The sequence below is a fragment of the Corythoichthys intestinalis genome, chromosome 4, assembly GCF_030265065.1.
Source record: "Corythoichthys intestinalis isolate RoL2023-P3 chromosome 4, ASM3026506v1, whole genome shotgun sequence".
Taxonomy (NCBI): Eukaryota; Metazoa; Chordata; class Actinopteri; order Syngnathiformes; family Syngnathidae; genus Corythoichthys; species Corythoichthys intestinalis.
Window position 1 is genome coordinate 55,002,846 of NC_080398.1, and position 19,399 is coordinate 55,022,244.

General features: G+C 38.4%; 1 protein-coding gene across 1 annotated transcript; it reads right to left on the reverse strand.

The window, feature by feature from the left end:
- Positions 1-576: 576 nt before the first annotated feature.
- Positions 577-17,018, reverse strand: sqlea (squalene epoxidase a). The gene is made up of 11 exons (XM_057833165.1): positions 16,567-17,018; positions 11,712-11,973; positions 6,817-6,994; positions 5,315-5,411; positions 5,141-5,254; positions 4,112-4,283; positions 3,711-3,806; positions 1,690-1,832; positions 1,353-1,449; positions 1,191-1,278; positions 577-1,101 (listed from the first exon to the last, which is right to left on the reverse strand). Exons 1-11 carry the CDS (start codon positions 16,846-16,848, stop codon positions 909-911), a joined length of 1,722 nt encoding a protein of 573 aa, XP_057689148.1. The 5' UTR covers positions 16,849-17,018; the 3' UTR covers positions 577-908.
- Between the last annotated feature and the right edge of the window lie 2,381 nt (positions 17,019-19,399).

Consider the following 19,399-nt stretch of genomic DNA (forward strand, 5'->3'; position numbering starts at 1 on the left):
TGCTTTTATGAAGGAAAAAAACAAAACAATCACATCCTGCGATGGGACTATAGTGCATGCTCACATTGCGATGGCGAGGTTCAAACGATATATTGTGCCGGCCTAGTCTGTAGCGGCTTTCCTCTTTTACAAATATTGTAAGATTTTTTATTTTCCATGAGAGAATATGCAATGTGACTTTAGCCTTTTAAGGTGGTTAATGAATGGTCCTTAAACTCAAATGCTACGCTAACACTGCATTTGGTGTTAGCATAAGCTTTAGCATGACGAGCATCCTTTTAAACTCTCACTTGTTTACATCTTGTCTTCACGTCCTGGAGGATTTAATTCTTTGAAAATCAAGTTCTGTTTTTGCTGAGTGTATAATCTTTAAAAAAGTGCTGCTTTTGTTAGTTTGGTACCACTAGACCGAATTATTCGTTTAAATCTCAGGTCGTTGTAAATTTAAAGCTGATGAAACAATTAAAAAAAAAATCCTTTCATAATCTACGTTTTTTGAAAAGAAAAAAAAAAAATTATCGGTTTACAAAATCTGCTTTAGATATCGGAAATCTGCGTAATTTTTTTTTTTTTTCATACCTGTATTGGCATCGGCTTTTGAAAATCCCAAATCGGCAACCTCTAAACCAACAAGTTCACCATAATAGGCAGAAGTGTTTATTATCAGGGAAAATAACCTTCCTCATTTGTCCATTGGCACCACTTCGGCAAATCATTGGGGATGTACAAAAAAAAGATGTTTCTCCACATGAACAAGTACTGTAGGCAAAGTCATTTGTAAAATTCACTCGAGTTTTGCTGTTGGTGAAAGCACTCCCAAGTGAAGACATCAAAAAATACTAGTTTTGCAAAGGTTGACACAATATTAAGACAGGGTCTTGTCCTTGTGCACCCTATGGTGGAGCCCTTCAGTACACCAGGTACTTGAGCTCAGAGTAGATGAGGGGGAACATGACGGTGCAGGCTCGGAAAAGGATTGTGACACTTTTAAATAAAGCTCTGTGTTTGGTGCTCCAGGATTCTGACTTGAAGTTGAAATACACAGCGTACAAGGCCACAGCAAAGAAGTGTCCGATGAGGATCATTGGTCTGGGTGACAAACTGAGGGGGAAAAAAATAGAATTGTTAATGAATGTAGCCTAATAGCTGCAGAAGTATAATTGCCAATCCGGAATTATTATTGTACATACACTGAGAGGAGTCCAATTGGTCCAGCAATGCACTCTCCTCCAAGTTTGAAGTACTGAAAGCAGGCTTTTCTTAGCTCATGTAGTGACTCTGCTCAAAACACACCAAAATGACAAATATTCTCTTTGTATTTTTGTGCACGCTTGTTGCTTGCAGACGCTCACCGTCTGTGGCTGCAAATAGCTCGTATAGAGCCTGGGCCAACACATTCACCACGAAAGAATGTGATGACTTGCGCTCCCAGTGGAATTTCTTCTGTGCCTATTAGGAGAAAAAAATGGCAAATTTCAACACAGGAAGAAGTGTAATAGAACTTTGTATTTTCAGTGTCACTAAGATGACGCTTGCCCAGGGTCTGTCTGTTAAGAGTTTGTATATATGTGTCTTTATGTAACGTCCAGTCAGTCTTCTTTTTGTGTAAATTGACACCCAGGGTTTGAGACTTGCACTTGACCAAAAAAATGTTAATAAATAATTATGGGCCATGCCGTCTGCTTTCACCTGCCGCAGGGCTTTGTCATCGCTCAAGTCTGGAATGTTCCAAAGCAGGCTCCTCCAGATGCGGACGTCATTGAGAGCGACGCTCATCCCTCCTCCAGTGAGAGGGTGTCTCATGTTGTAAGCGTCACCAAGGAGCAATACGCCTGCAGACCACAAAAAACAACATGCATCAACTGTTTTCACATTTCTTTAACTGCAGTGGTATGAAAAAGTATCTGAACCTTTTGGAATTTCTCACATTTCTGCATAAAATCACCATCAAATGTGATCTGATCTTTGTCAAAATCACACAGATGTAAAAACTGCTTTAACTAAGACCACCCAAACATTTATAGGTTTTCATTTTTTAATGAGGATAGCATGCAAACAATGACACAAGGGGGAAAGTAAGTGAACTCTCTGCCTAAGGAGACCTAAAGAGCAATTGAAACCCATTTTTACCAAACAGTTTAGGTCAGGTGTATGCCCAATCACTGATTCGTGATTTAAAGCAAAGCTGCCCTGCCAACTATAAAACGCACACCTGGTAAGAATTGTCTTGATGAGAAGCATTGTCTGATGTGCATTATGGCTCGGTCGAAGGAGCTGTCTGAAGACCTGCGATCAAGGAGTGTTCATTTGTAAAAGTTGGGAAATGATACAAAACCATCTCTAAAAGTCGATGTTTATCAATCAACAGTCAGAGAAGTCGTCTACAAATGGAGAGAGTTTGGCAATGTTGCTTCTCTCCCAAGGAGTGGCAGTCCACCAAAGATGATACTCAGAGAGGTAAAAAAGAACCCTGGAGTGTCTGTTAAAGACAAAAATCACTGGCACAGTCCAATCTCTGTGCACACATCAACTAGATATAAAACTATGGCCTAGAATGCTGTTCATGGAAGGACTCCACTGAGGAAGCCACTGCTGTTTAAAAAAAAAAAAAAAAAAAAACATTGTTGCTCGTTTAAGGCACTTGGACACTCCACAGAAGTTTTGGCAAATATTTTGTGGACTGATGAAACCAAAGTTGAATTGTATGGGAGTAACACACAACGTCATGTGTGGAGGAAAAATAGAACAGCTCACCAACATCAACACCTCATCCCCACCGTGAAGCATGGTGGAGAGAGCATCATGATTTGGGGCTGTTTTGCTACCTTAGGGCCTGGACAACTTACAATTATTATGTAAGAATGAATTCAAAAGTTTATCAGGATGTTTTGCAGGAAAACCTGAAGCCATCTGTCGCTGTTGAAGCTAAAAAGAGGATGGATGCTGCAACAAGACAATGATCCAAAACACAGAAGTAAATCCACTTCAGAGTGGTTTCAGAAGAACAAAATACACTTTCTGGAGTGGCCAAGTCAAAGTCCAGGCTTGAACCCCACTGAGTGCTGTGGCATGACCTATAGACAGCTTATTCATGCCAGACATCAAAGGAATCTGATGGAACAACAGCAGTTTTGTAGAGAAGAATGGACCAAGATTAGTCCGTATCGATGTGCCAGACTGGTCTGCAGCTACAGGAAGCGTCTGGTTGAAGTTACTGCTGCCAAAGGGGGGGCCACAAATATTAAATGTGATGGTTCACTTACTTATTTTCCCCCTTCTGTAATTGTTTGCATACTATCCTCATTAAAATATGAAAACCTATAAATGTGGTGGTTTGAGTTGAAGCAGGCACTGTTTTTTTCATCTGTGTGATTTTGACAAAGATGAAATCACATTTGGTAGTGATTTCATGCAAAAATGTGAAAAATTCCAAAAGGTTCAGATACTTTTTCGTACCACTGTTTATGTAATAATCAGAAGTGTGTAGAGTATTCCAAAATATTACTCAAGTAAGCGTAGCGTTACCTCAAAATAATATTACTCAAATAAAAGTAGTGATTCCAAAAACTGTACTCAAGTAGAAGTAAAAAAGTATTTGGTGAAAAGAATAATTAATACGTGGAATCAGAACCATTCAAATTGAAACGATGCCCAACCCTATATAAATCCATTTTCAAATATAACCGGGCTACTTCCGTGTGAGTAGGTACCTGACTTGTTGACAGGGGAAGGAGGGAGGTAGCTGGCTGGCATGGACCTGACGCGGTCGTTCTGTAGAGCCTCCATGAAAGCGTCTTTTAAATGCTCTGAAGAGACAAAGAGGGGAAGAGAGCACCTAGGCGTCATCACTCAGCCACCTTGCCAGAAGGTTGCCCACTGAGCTCAGGAGCCCAATGTCTATATGCGGCAAATCAATATTTCAATGTGACCGACGGCAACATTTCAGCCAGACCCCTGAAGATTCCCTTTGCTTCCAGAGTGCACCTGTGATATTTCACATGAAAAGCTATCCAGCTCTATTATAAATGCCAATGCCTTCAAATGTGTCTTCCAGTATGTTGAACTGATGTGCTTTGGCCAAAGTGCATTTGAGGGTGTGTTGTGACTATACCTGGCAGCTGAGGGTATACTTTCTCGGCCAAGTGTTGAGGAAGGTTTCTTGGCATCTCCCCTCTTATGTCCACAAGCACTCTAGTGTGACTGGAGGAGATCTGATAGACGAGCACAGGACTGGGGTCGGCCAGCACTAATTCAGCGTGGTTGGCTTTAAACTGGGGGCAGTCCTAGAAAGCACCAGACATTTACTAGATACTACTCCTACTTTAATCAAACGATTAGAATTTTTAATCGAGTTAATCACAGCTTAAAAATGAATTAATCGCAATTCAAAAAAATCTCTAAATTATGCCATATTTTTCTGTAAATTATTGTTGGAATGGAAAGATAAGTAAATTAGTGATTGAAAATACACCACAAGGTGTCAATGGTGAGTTTTAAATTAGAGATTTAGCCAAGGCAAAGTCTGAGTAAGTTTTATGTGTATTTTGCATAGCTATTTTAATTAGGAATGCCAGTTAGCTTTGCATTGAGCGCTTTTCTTTTTGTGAACATTATTTTTTTGAGAGATAGGAATATTATTTTTGTTGTGCTTTCACTAAATGATACTGTAGCGACTTAACTGTTCCGCCCAAATGCATGATGGGAATTGAACAACCATGACTGTCAGTGGTGGCTGCAAATGGTATACAGTATGTTCTGCATTGTGTTCAATTAAGCGTGTTAAGAAAAAGATTGTCTCCTGCTTCGCCCAAATGCATGCTGGGAAGTTGGGCAAACATGACTGTCAGTAGTGGCTGCAAATGGTAAACAATATGTTCTGCATTGTGTTCAATTAAGCGTGTTAAGAAAAAGATCGTCTGATCGTCAATGAACACCTGCGTCCACTCGCATTTCTCTGCCTTTTCGCTCCCAAGGTGCTAAAACGTCATTGTAAACTGTTTGAGGCAATGCCTGAATGGGTCATTCCGTGCATGCATTAATTGCGCAAATATTTTAACGTGATCAATTTTAAAAAGTAATTACCGCCCGTTAACACGATAAATTTGACAGCCCTACAGATACATAAAATCTACTTGTGTACCTTCATTAGGCATCCAACAAAGTGAGAAGAAATGTGAGTTTTTCCCGAGACCAGATTCTTCCTAAATTTGGAGAAACATCCGTCAGCCACCACTGTCAGGGCTGCATGCACCTCCTGTTGACAAAAACTCATTAGCAACTTAATACTTCAAAAATGATAATCATGTCTTCTTACCTTCACATCTCCACTGTTTTTGTCCTTGTACTTAATCCCCGTCACACAGCCATCCTCCTCCTCCAGACTGGTCACAGTGCCTTCTATGAATGTGACACTAGAGGACGCACAAAGACAATTTATTGTATTCACAGAACTGTATAGCTTCAGCCCCTAGCAAAAAGTACGGAATCACCAGTCTCGGATGAGCACTCACTCAGACATTTGATCAAGAGAACAAACTTATGATAAAAAGCTTGAAAAAATAATGAATTAGTTCAAAAGTGCAACTCTTTAGCATTCATAAACACTACAAGAAATGAATAAAAAAAAACATTGTGGTGGTCAGTAAATGTTACTTTTATAGAGTAAGTGCAGGGAAATATATATGGAATCATGAGAAACAAACAAAGAAATAACAATCAAAACACATTTCTAGAATTAAGTAGCAACACCTCTGGCTTTTATGACAGCTTGCAGTCTCTGAGGCATGGACTTGATGAGTATTATTCATCAATTTGGTGCCAACTCTCTTTGATTGCAGTTGCCAGATCATCCTTGCAGGTCGGAGCCTTGCTGTGGATCATTTTTTTCAAATTCCAGGGTTGAGATCTGGGCTAATTGCAGGCCATGACATTGACTGGGTGAGTCTTTCTCCAAGGAGTGCTTTAACAGTTTTAGCTCTGTGGCATGATGCATTGTCATCTTGGAAAATGACAAACATATTTTCAGTTGAAGGGATAAGAAAGTTGTCTAAAATTTCAATGTAAACTTGTGCATTTATTGAAGATTTAACCACAGCCATCTCCCCAGTGCCTTTGCCTGACATGCAACCCCATATCATCAAGGAGTGAGGGAATTTTGATATTTTCTTCAGGCAGTCATCATTGTAAATCTCACTGGAACAGCACCAAACAAAACTTCCAGCATCATCACCGTGTCATGAGTAAAGAACCTGCTTTGGACAAGGTGTCAAGAGTCAAGAATATGCATTGGACCAAATTGATGAAGAATACTCATCAAGTCCATGTCTCAAAGACTGCAAGCTGTCATAAAAGCCAGTGGTAGTGTTACTAAATACTAGAGATGTGTTTTGATTGTTATTTCTTTGTTTGTTTCTCATGATTCCATATATTTTTTCGTCAGAATGGAGTAATTCCATATATATTTTCCTACACTTGCTCTATAAAAGTAACATTTCCTGACCACCACAATGTTTTTTATTCATTTCTTTTAGTGTTTCTGAATGCTAGAGTTGCACTTTTGAACTATTTGAACTAATTCATTATTTTTTTCAAGCTTTTTATCTGCGTTTGTTCTACATGATAAAATGTCTAAGTGAGTGCTCATCCGAGACTGGCGATTACATACTTTTTGCTAGGGGCTGTAGAAACGACAAGCAGAGAATGAAATGATTCAGGTATGATTATTGAACAAGGTTCGTTAGTTTTGACTAGAAAACCTATAGCAAACATTTATTTTTTATGCAGACTCCTGAGGATCCACTGCAGCATTGTACTTACTTGGGCTCAGCCTGGGCAGCCCTGCGCAGGCCCATGATGAAACGGCCATGATGGAAAGCGCGTCCGCACTGGATGCTCTCCTGAGCCTGAGGGTACGGAATCTCCACCTCCGTGCTGCTCTCCATGTCATGGATCACGTAACCGTTCACTAGATGAGCATCCAGACCCTCCACTGAGCCTGATGAGGGGGTGACGATTTGGGTAAAAAAAGTGCTCACTTTTTATTTTACTTAAGTATAAGTACAGATACAGGTGCAAAAAATACTGAAGTATTTAAGTCAAGAAATACTCAAGTAAAAGTACATACAGTGCCTTGCAAAAGTATTCGGCCCCCTTGAATCTTGCAACCTTTCGCCACATTTCAGGCTTCAAACATAAAGATATGAAATTTATTTTTTTTGTCAAGAATCAACAACAAGTGGGACACAATCGTGAAGTGGAACAACATTTATTGGATAATTTAAACTTTTTTAACAAATAAAAAACTGAAAAGTGGGGCGTGCAATATTATTCGGCCCCTTTACTTTCAGTGCAGCAAACTCACTCCAGAAGTTCAGTGAAGATCTCTGAATGATCCAATGTTGTCCTAAATGACCGATGATGATAAATAGAATCCAAATGTGTGTAATCAAGTCTCCGTATAAATGCACCTGCTCTGTGATAGTCTCAGGGTTCTATTTAAAGTGCAGAGAGCATTATGAAAACCAAGGAGCACACCAGGCAGGTCCGAGATACTGTTGTGGAGAAGTTTAAAGCCGGATTTGGATACAAAAAGATTTCCCAAGCTTTAAACATCTCAAGAAGCACTGTGCAAGCCATCATATTGAAATGGAAGGAGCATCAGACCACTGCAAATCTACCAAGACCCGGCCGTCCTTCCAAACTTTCTTCTCAAACAAGGAGAAAACTGATTAGAGATGCAGCCAAGAGGCCCATGATCACTCTGGATGAACTGCAGAGATCTACAGCTGAGGTGGGAGAGTCTGTCCATAGGACAACAATCAGTTGTACACTGCACAAATCTGGCTTTTATGGAAGAGTGGCAAGAAGAAAGCCATTTCTCAAAGATATCCATAAAAAGTCTCGTTTAAAGTTTGCCACAAGCCACCTGGGAGACACACCAAACATGTGGAAGAAGGTGCTCTGGTCAGATGAAACCAAAATTGAACTTTTGGGCCACAATGCAAAACGATATGTTTGGCGTAAAAGCAACACAGCTCATCACCCTGAACACACCATCCCCACTGTCAAACATGGTGGTGGCAGCATCATGGTTTGGGCCTGCTTTTCTTCAGCGGGGACAGGGAAGATGGTTAAAATTGACGGGAAGATGGATGCAGCCAAATACAGGAATATTCTGGAAGAAAACCTGTGGGTATCTGCACAAGACCTGAGACTGGGACGGAGATTTATCTTCCAACAGGACAATGATCCAAAACATAAAGCCAAATCTACAATGGAATGGTTAAAAAATAAACGTATCCAGGTGGTAAAATGGCCAAGTCAAAGTCCAGACCTGAATCCAATCGAGAATCTGTGGAAAGAGCTGAAGACTGCTGTTCACAAACACTCTCCATCCAACCTCACTGAGCTCGAGCTGTTTTGCAAGGAAGAATGGGCAAGAATGTCAGTCTCTCGATGTGCAAAACTGATAGAAACATACCCCAAGCGACTTGCAGCTGTAATTGGAGCAAAAGGTGGCGCTACAAAGTATTAACGCAAGGGGGCTGAATAATATTGCACGCCCCACTTTTCAGTTTTTTATTTGTTAAAAAAGTTTAAATTATCCAATAAATTTTGTTCCACTTCACGATTGTGTCCCACTTGTTGTTGATTCTTGACAAAAAATTAAAATTTTATATCTTTATGTTTGAACCCTGAAACGTGGCGAAAGGTTGCAAGGTTCAAGGGGGCCGAATACTTTTGCAAGGCACTGTAAGTACTTACTTTGAAATTTACTTTACAATTCAAAATTAAAAGTAATTTCTCCCACTGCAGAATGGGAAAACAACAAGCAATAAAATTGACTGCACTGTACACAGAAGGTTAACAAACTCAAAAACGCTTAAACTTGGCTTAATGGCAGATTGCAAGCAACTATCAGATGCATACCGCCACCTAATGTACAGAGTGTGGTGATTTTTATTGGTCAATAGCTTGTTCACCTGCCTAATCTTGCTTGTACTCAAGTTGCTGCCACTAGTTCTCAGTCATGGTGTTGTTGCACAGGCCTTATCGATTGCAGCAGAAGCGTGAAAACAAAACTATCAATTCACAATGAGGGAAAAAAAAGAAAACAATCAAAAGTAACGTGTGGAACAGGTAACAATTTTAAAAGTGGAGTAAAAAGTAGAGATACCTGCTATAAAATGTAGTGAAGTAAAAGGTACCACTTCATATTTGTACTCAAGTACAGATACAGAAAAATGTACTTAAGTACAGTAACAAAGTACTTTTACTTCATTAAATTCCACCACTGAAGATGGTATACTTTTCTTTTAGATAATGTGAATAATACTGTACATGTTGATATTATTCAAGGGGTGTCCAAACCAGTCATCAAGGACCGCTGTGGGTGCAGGTTTTCTTCCAACTCATCCAGCACATGAAATTTAACCAAGTTTTCTGAGTTTTCTACTTAAACAAGTAGCACCCAACTGAACTGCAACTAATTACAAATTGTTAAATAGGTGTCCTAGTGATTGGTTGGAACACTGGCGTCGTTAGGCCTATTTTAAATAATCTCAAGACCCCTAAAAATATTGTTTTATTTAAAAAAAAAAATAAAAAATTAAAAAGCTGCTATATTTACTATGAAGTTGACAGAATATTACTTTCAATAATCATGAAACCTGTCATTATTAATTTAAATATGATCATAAATCTGTCAGTTTCCCATCAGTGGGTACTTATCCAATCCATTCCACTTGTTCATATAGAGAATACCCACATCACTAAAAAATCCAGTCCGCATTTTCCCTGTGACTTCCTCGTACTGGCACTTCCTCTCACGCTCACAGTAGCGCGTGAACATGACTACATGGATGAAGGATGGACATAAGACGGATTTCAAGAAAGTGAGTATTTATCACTGCTGGGAGTAACAGTTAGTTAGCTCCAATCCCCAGCTAACTGCAGAAAGTCCCATGTAATTAATAAACCAAATGCTGTGTTTGACAAATAAAAAAAAAACCTGGCTTCCACACAACAGACAGTCTCTGCGCACGTCTTATCTTTTTGTTTTGCGGTCAAAAGTTACATCCCAGCGCTAAAATAACGCTTCTACTTAGCTACTGCTAGCTAGTTAGTCTGAAATGTATTGTTAAAGTCCAGGTTGTTTAAAAAGTTAAAAGACTTTTTTACAATTATCTTTGGGGTGACTTCCTTAGAATCTGGGGCATCAGCTGTGTTTCTCACTTTACACATAGATGAGTACAAGAGCTGAGCTCATTCACGTACAGTACAGGCCAAAAGTTTGGACAAACCTCATTCAATGCAACACAAATGATGGTCCCAACCCCAAATGAAGAGAGTGTGCAAATAGCTAATCAGAGCAAAGGGTAGCTACTTTTCGAAGATATTAGAATATTATATATGCTTTTAGTTATATGAGTATTTTTTTAGCCACGTCCATAATTCCACAGATGTTCATTCATAGTTTTATTACCTTAGTGAGAATTTACAATGGAAATAGCCATGAAAATAACAAAAACCCATGAATGAGATCGAGTGTCCAAAGTGTACTGTATGTACCGGTATGCATAATGTTTGGATATACATTTGTGTGCAATTATTTAAATGCAAGTAATATGTATTTTTCTCCGTTTGAAACTCACAAATTACATTTTTGTTGCATATATGCCCAAAATGTAATCTGTGTGAGTTACAACTATAGTGCTTGTACACTACATTCACTTACGTCCTGTGCAACTCCTGGGGGCTAAGCCCCCCAAACCCCCACCCCCACCCGTTCTTAAAATCTAGTGACGCCCCTGAGTGAAACCATGTAATAGTTTGTCCTTCAAGTGGCTTAATCAAAGTCATCACAGCATGGAGGAGTTGTTTTTTTTTGTTTGTTTTTTTTTCTGTTAAAAGGTCCTCACGTTAATGTTTACTTGCCACACTTTCAGTAATGTATGTCATCTGTGATTGGATAGTTAAACTTTCTATTTTTAGGGAAATTGACCAAAATCAGATTTGTTTACCACAAGAATGGGTCAGTCAAGCAAGTTAAGTACATTTTAAGGAATCAAGTCTTGTATTTATTTCTTAATTGCATTGAGACTACACAGTGTCTTGACAGACTTTACTGTCATTTGTACATCAAATACATTTATCTATTTTCTATACCGCTCGTGCAACGCGCAAAACCACTAGACCAGGGTTGCCCTAACATGTGAATACATTTGTTTTGAGCATATCTATCATCTATCATCTATCATCTATCATTCTTTCCAATGTTTCCGTTTGAAATTGTTAGGTTCTGTCTTTGTGGTTTTGTTTGATCCCAGCACCTGTTCTGGTTTGCCAGTGTCTTGTTCCTGTCTTGTCTTTGTGATTAATTACTTGTTAGTTCCACCTGTCCTCATTAGGCCTTTTCCTTTTGTCTACCAGTGAGCTTCCCACTTGTGTTGCTTGATGTCTGTACCCTTTGTTTGAAGCAGTTCCCCTGTTTTCTTTCTATCCTTTTAAAGTTTTAGTCTTTGTCAAGGTTCCTGCCTTGTGCACATACACAATGTTTCAAAATGCTAACTGTGAAAAGCCACAATTATAGAATGTGTGCACATTACAAATAGGTTTAATCAGCTGAGTTTAACAAATATTGTAACACAGAAAGATTTACAGTGGACAAAGGTAGGTTAACTCTCAGTGTAACACACTTGGGTGTGACTGACCTTCCAGGCCCAGCTCTTTGAGCGCTCGATAGCCTCCGGGTTGTAGAAGCTCCCCCACTATCCTGTCGGGTTCCTTCAGGTCTCTCTCCACCACCGTTACCCTCCGCCCGTCTCGCGCCAGCACGGCCGCCATCGCCGAGCCAAGGACCCCGGCTCCCACGATCACTACATCTGGCTCGACGTCTGTCCCGAGCCCAGTTGAGCCCACTTGTGAGGTGTGTGTGGAAGACCCATGAGCCACTTGTTTCCTTCTTCTTGGGCTCTATTTTGGTAACGATATAGAGACACAACACAGGGGGAAAGGTCAAATACTTATTTTTTTTTTCTCCAATACAATAACAGTTGTTTTGAAGATGTTTAAAGTGCAACATAGTCCATTTAGAAAATGAGAAATTGTAAGTTTTTTAAAGAACAATTTTAGTACATCTATGAATAATATCTTGTGAATAGTATCTTTAGAGACTTTGGGTCATTTCATGGTGTCAGTACACTAAGACAGCCGATCAGTTTGTCTGCCCGTCATTTTATCATAGTCTGGCCAGCCAAAGTCAGCTGCACTTAAAGGGTACCGCAGATAGAAAGACATGTAGTTCTTAAAGGATAAATGTTAGTATGAGTTATAATCATTTGATAATAAAACCGCTCTTAATGTTTTTGTGTTAATAACATTTGTAAAATTATTTCAACTAGTAGGCCGCCATTGTTGTTGACGTCGCACGGCGGTGATGTCACATGGGTACACTGCCGGACTTTCTCACTGCCATTACGTTAACATGTCATCGGCTCTGCCCTACCAATTTGAACCCGAGTGGAACATTAATGAGACAGACAGCAAAAGCAAAATGAACAGGAAAAACGGGGTGAGACGAGTAGCGTTCTTGTGTCAAGTTCCCTAGTGACAACGTCCCCTGCTCTAATGATGAGAGCAGGAGAGTGTTTGATGTCAAAAACTGTTTGCAGATCTTTACAGTAAACTATTGTGTGATCCAACTTATTCCAATATTATTATGGAGATAGTTAGCATCCAGAGCCGTCATGTGCTTTACATATGATCAGGGTAGACAGTGAAACACAGCAGTTTGATTATTTTTGCTGATACCCCGGGGCCGTGCGTCACAACACACAAAAACGTTTACCTCTACGGAGACGTTTAATGACACCTTATTTTTGTCACGTAAAAGCAGATGTCCAGACTGTTGATCATCCTGCCGATTGCTTCCCGGTGAATAAGCGACACGGAAAACGAATAAATGTATTAAACTTAGTTTGGTTGCTGGCAATTCGTATCATTATGCATGTTGACTTGTTGAGATCTAAGAAGCAGAGAAAGGCGAGTGGACACAGGCGTTCAGATTCATAGCTCGGACCGCGCCGTTTATTGGCCTAAGCTTCAGCCACTCCTTCACAACAAACGGAAGTATCATATAGTGAAAATACAACAAAAATAAAATTCATATCGCTCAAAAAAATAAAACTGCTTCAATCTCTATTGATGAGGCCCTATTCACACACAGTTAAACAACTATGCAAAGAGTTCAAAAACTCACAATCAAAATAGATATGCAAAATACACATAAAACTGACTCAGACTTTGGTCAACTCTATTTAAACATTTTAGCTACTCGTTTAGCTCAACAAATACCCTGGATGGCAATATTTAGTCACAGTATACAAACTATGATGCTGGGAGCCATTATCAGGAGTCTTGTTTGTTGTAAAGACAATACTCAAATGAACGTAAGTCACAATGGACCCGCACTAAACAGGAAATTATGATGTCAATCGAGGGACAAAACGCACTCATTAGCTTGATCTCTTATTGATTTAAAACTCGCCATTCATACCTGGTGGTGTATTTAAAACACTACCTTACATACTTAAAGAGTGACACTGGGAAGTACGGTAGCGTGGCCATGTGACGTCACCGCCCTGCGACGTCAACAACAATGGCGAGCTACTAGTTTATTTTTTTATTTAAAATTTTACAAATTTTAAGAGGGGTTTTAATGCAAATTATTATAACTTGTACTAACATTTATCTTTTAAGAACTACATGTCTTTCTATCCGTGGTACCCTTTAAGGCTTTGTCGATGATGCAATGACTGCTAGATTGTCACCTTTGCCAGTTGACCGTGAGTTCTGCTTATGCAAGTTTATGTGCTCATTCCCGGTGGCTGTTCGGATTCTGCTATAAAGTCAACAAACCGAGTTCCCTATACTGTGGATGTCAGCAGATGTTTTATAAAACTTTGCCCTAATGGATTTATCTTAAAATCTGACCCCCCCCCGCTGTACTAGTATATCCTGACTTTGAAGAAACTGTCACAGTTGATATCAAAGTCATTAAAGACATTTCCCTTTAAAGCAGAGTGTTGATTAGTTGACCGTGTTAGTCACGTAGCATATTTAAAGGAGGGAGACATGGAAAACAAGCTGGATAGGGGCTCTCGATGACCGGATTTGGGTGTGTTGGATTTGGGTCCAACAACACTTGGAAACTGTGTTGTAGGGAGTATTTTAAGAATTTTAAGGTAAATTTTAGGAAGTTTTTATCATTTCTGAGTATTTTTATAACATATATTAACTATTATTGTGGATTTAAAAGTAAGCAGGGTTTACCAAATCCAGACCTTGATACCACCTATTCTGTTGTGTTTTCCATGCCACTCTCCCCTTACACACCTGAATCAAATGATTATGTCATCAGTAAATTCTCCAGAAGCCTGATAATGATGCTGATTATTTGATTCAGGTGTGTTGGAGGAGGGACACATGGAAAACACGACAGGAAATGTGCCCCCCAGGAATATCTTCATATTATATTACAGTAGATTTAAAATTATTTAGGTAACTTTTAGAAGTTTTGAGTACTATTTTCATGTCGGTGTCATTATACACAGTACAACGAGATTAAGAGGTGAAACTCCCTTTCAGTGCATCACACAATGAATTTATGTCATACATAAATACTACAATCTATATGAGCATCATTCATTTGAATTTTTTGCAATACTTGGCTGTGAATTTAACTTTATACAAATGCCAAAGCTGTTGAAATTAAACCGCGGCTTCTTTGCTATTCAAGTACACCACTTTTATAGTGAAATATAATTCTGTACCACAGAAATACTTTAACACCTTAACCGTTTCAGGTACAAGTTATGACTTTTTTTTTAATTTATCCTTACTGGGCGCTCATTTAACTCAATGGCTGCTGTTGACGGCGCTAGACGTCAAATCCATTTTGAATGGGAGGGGCGAATGAACAAACGTTCACCTTCTGAGTCAAAATGAACATTTAGCGCCATCAATGGCACTAAAAGATGAGCATTCACAACCAGAGGTTGGTAGTAATAGGTTACATTAACTTGAGTAACTTTTTGAGAAAATTTTACTTCTAAGAGTAGTTTTACGAAGCTATACTTTTTACTTTTACGGTACTTGAGTAGATTTGTGATGAAGAAACACTACTCTTACGCCGCTACTTTAGGCTACACTAGTTGTCACATTTTCCTGCTTATTCTACAAATTAGATTTTACTTCTTTTTTTTTTTTTGCTGGAGAGTTGCCCGTTTCATCATTGAGACGTTACAACAAAAATCACTTGACTCCATTATACATATCAGACTGAAGCTTGCCATTGTATCGTCATGCCAGCCTCTTTAATCATGTGCCCTTTTTAAAGCACCTTAAAAAAAATGAAGTATTTGACACAGAGCGCTACCATCAATATGACTCGAAAGCGCCGATTTTAATCTCTCCAGTTTTTATTTGGCACCGACTGACTACGGAAAACCGGAGTTATGATCCTTTAAGTTTCATCATAGGAAATATATTTCTGAGATATGACAGGGAACTCAAGCTCTTTGGATGAATGATGCTACATTTCTGTCGATGTTTTTCTCTTGCCAAAGTTCAATGATTTTTTTTTTCCCCCTTTGGCATAAAAGAATAGAACAGGTCTTTATTGTCATTGTCAACAACGGAACATTGTAAACAACGAAATTGGATGTGGCACTCCATATAAAAATATGTATTTAATAAAATAAATATGCTCTAGAGCTATAAGTGAATAATTATAGCTTGCTTAGACTTAAATATGTGCAAGACAGAAATATTGCAATACGGTCCTAATTTAGCGGCGCCATTTGTGCAACCCAATGGTGATGTAATATGTTACCGCTACATTTGCTTACTGACTAGCATCACAGTTTGCAATAATTACGTAAAATAAATGCTAACTGCACTTTTTTTTGCTTTTAACCAAAAAACGAGACTTTTTTACGCCCATATCTATAAAGAATTGAGGGATTTAAGCATTTATTCACAAGAATGGAAAAAGCTCTTTGTCAGTGATTCCACTCGATCGGGTTTGACTGCCACGCCAAAAAAGCAGGCCGCCTATTAATCGGCCCCGCATACCGTTACCCGTCAATATATTATGAAGTCTATGAATGAGGTTTTTTTTTTTTTTTTAAGTACTTTAGAGTGTTTCATACTTGGGGCCAGAACCACTCAGTATTTGTTTTCATTCATTATAATTTAATCAGTTGAGCTTTTAATAATATTGGTTTAATTTATAAATACATGTATTCTTAATTATATAAAAATAACAAAAAATACACCATTAATGATTTGAATATATATATATACATATATATATATATATATATACATACATAATAGTACTAATCATAAAAATTGCTCGTATTTTTTTTTCTTTCTTTAATGACAAAAAAAAGAGCCACTTGCCTTATAAGGGGTTACAGGTATTCTGTGTCATATTTTGACTAGCTGCCCACTGTCACTATACTTTTACACGTATGCATTGTTCCATTTGGGGGAAAATCTTACCTTTTGACACGTGTTGTCAGCATCTTGACTCCTCCGTGGTGAACTTTGAGGGATGAGATGGTTGATGACAGGCAAGAGGGCCAAGAGGCTCAGAGGTGTGCTCAACAGCTGAGAGACTCTGCTAAGTTTGTGGCCATGAAAATATCGACAATAAGACAGCAACAGTCCAACTAACAGAAACAAGACGACAGCGGTCACAAGCTCTTTCTGAGCCAATGTCCAAACAGCTCCGGACTTTTTGTACAAATACGTGAAGCTTGCGAGTCCCAAAAAAGTCCACATCTCTCAGATATCAGGAAAGAATATGAATATTAAGTAAACAATTAATAAAATATAAACTGGATTTAAGTGAAAATCGGAGACCAATTAAGTTTCACCGGATCAAGGTGCGCCGACAAAAACACACACACAAAAAAAACACATTTATGCCTTTTGTTGATTCGTTAGTTTGTCAAAGGTATGCTTAATATTATATGACAATGACAGAGCCGCTGACTCTTCGGATTGGATAATTTCCCAACCCTCTCCTCGGTCCTCCAATCGGATGACACGCACCAGTGAGCAGAGCTCACGCTATGTGCTGATTGGTTTACAGAGGGAAATTTGGCACGCCCCGCCTTCGCCGATTGGGCAGTTGACTGGCAGAATGAGTAGTATGATGTGATGTCAGGAAAGGTGCACGTTTACATCTGGCGTTGACTGAAAAAAAAAACTTTTGAGTAACTCGTCCAACACGGAATATTGGCCAAGAAGAATGTCTAATCCTTGTTTTAAAAAAATAATAATAAAAATAAAACAGCATATGCCAGTTTCTGTACCAGCAAGACCAATACAAATTAGTTTTTTTTACTATGCTGGAATTCATAGCAGGAAAATTCTCATATGAAATATTCTGAATATGTAAAAGTACTTACACTGTGAATAATAGCATATATTGGAGGTTACGCTTTCCTAAAACAGAAATTTGATCATTAAAATCATGATATAATACATATTTGTCACTGCTTTCCCTCAAAAGAACAATCCCTCTGCAATCTTAGTTTACTTATACTGTATTGCCAAAATGATTTTTTTTTTTTTTTTTTTACAAAAATGTGATTGTTTTTGTGTCCCTGCAATATGCTTGGAGTCAAAAATGCTTCTGCCATAAATACTACGTGGTTATATTTTTTTGTATTTGCTAAGTTTATAGCACAGGTTCCCAATATCATTTGCGATCACCTATTAAATCTCAAAGATACAGTAGTGTCGACTCAACTGTGTCATCGTTTCGTGGGGAAAATACCACTACGCTTTCCTTGTTTTGGGTTCTTTGTCTTTCTTTTGAACGGCATACAGGTAATCCAATCAAGAACCAATGTCAGTCTCTTTGACCTTGCACCCTCCCTCCCTGGCATTTAGCCTTTGACTAACATTCATGAAGCCAAATCAGTTTCGGTTTTCACACGGTGAAGGTCTTTCAAGTCAACATTCAAGTTGTAATTCTTGTTCTTGTGGAAACTATCTTTGAAGTGCTACTAGTCTCTGTGACCGTCTTGAAACCTGCTAGCCATAGGCGGAGTTTGACTTTTGGGGCAGGGGGGGTCAACAAGTTGCTGACCCCGAAACGCAGTGTCAGCAATAAAATTAATTTACAAGAATATTTATAATAAATTGAAAATGAGCGTTTTTTTGTCTCCCATTATTCTTGAGGGGAATTCTAAATCAAGCTGCTGGCAGGACAGCTATACTTTTCACCAAGATCATCATCCATTGAATATGGTACGCCCGTCGGTGTCGTGCCAATGTAGTTACCATCCGTCCGTCCGTCCATCCATTATTATCTTCCGCTTATTCCGGTCAGTCACAAATTGCATCCTCTGGGCGGTGCCATATGGAAATAGATTTGTGTCATTATTCGATCAAAAAAAAAAAAAAGTTTCAATCAAAAAAAAGTTGCCTCAATCAAGATATATATTTTCAATAAAAAAGTCACTTCAATCAAAAAAAAAAAAAAAAAAGTGTTAGGATGCAAAAATAAATTTGAAACCCCAAAAAATGCATTTGGAAGCTATTTTTATTTTTTATTTCTCTTTTCTTTTTTGATTGAATTTTGTGTTTTGGCCACATTTTGGCTGGGACATTTGTGTCTTTATTATTCAATCAGAAAATCAAGTTGCTTCATACAAAAAAAAAAAGAAAAGAAAAATCACTTCAATCAAAAAATAAGAAAAATTTCAATCATAAAAAAAGTTTTTGAATGTGAAAAAAAATTTTGAGGCTCAGAAATTTGCATTTGGATTTTCATCTAAATCATTCAATCCCCACAAAGGTTGCTTCAATAAAAATATATATATATATATTTTCAAAGAAAAAAATCATTTGAAAAATAAAATTGCCCTCTCCTATTTACTTATTTTAAAATAATATGCAAAGCAAATGACCATCTAAGGTGCTAGTCACATGATCTGTTCAAAAAAATAATTTTGACCCATTATGAAAATATCATTTTTTGTTCATTTCATTCATTTTTGTTGTTTTCTTGCTTTACAACTTTTATATATATAGGAAAGTAAATTACATGCAATGACACTTTTCGGCCACCAAAGGGGGTCTGGCCCCCCTTAAACTCCGCGTATGCTATTAGCTAGTTTGTAGCTCTGCTTAGGCCAGTATCCATCGGTTCTCAAGAGCCGGATTGAGCTTTTTCTGTATCACGGCTGATTAATTAAATGCGGGCTGTTTGCGGCTATTTTATTTGCCAGTAGGTTACGAGTTACGAGAGAACACGCACACATTTCATAACAGCATTCAGCCTGTAGTGTGCTTGTCATGTGCCTGGCCCTTCTTTACT

Excerpts from the sequence above, each read along its gene's own strand:
- sqlea (XM_057833165.1), bottom strand. The coding sequence starts at position 16,848 with ATGTGGACTTTTTTGGGACTCGCAAGCTTCACGTATTTGTACAAAAAG. Across the intron at positions 11,974-16,566 it reads CTGACAACACGTGTCAAAAG|AGCCCAAGAAGAAGGAAACA; the intron begins GTAAGATTTTCC and ends TTACCAAAATAG. Across the intron at positions 1,279-1,352 it reads GCTATTTGCAGCCACAGACG|AGTCACTACATGAGCTAAGA; the intron begins GTGAGCGTCTGC and ends TGTTTTGAGCAG.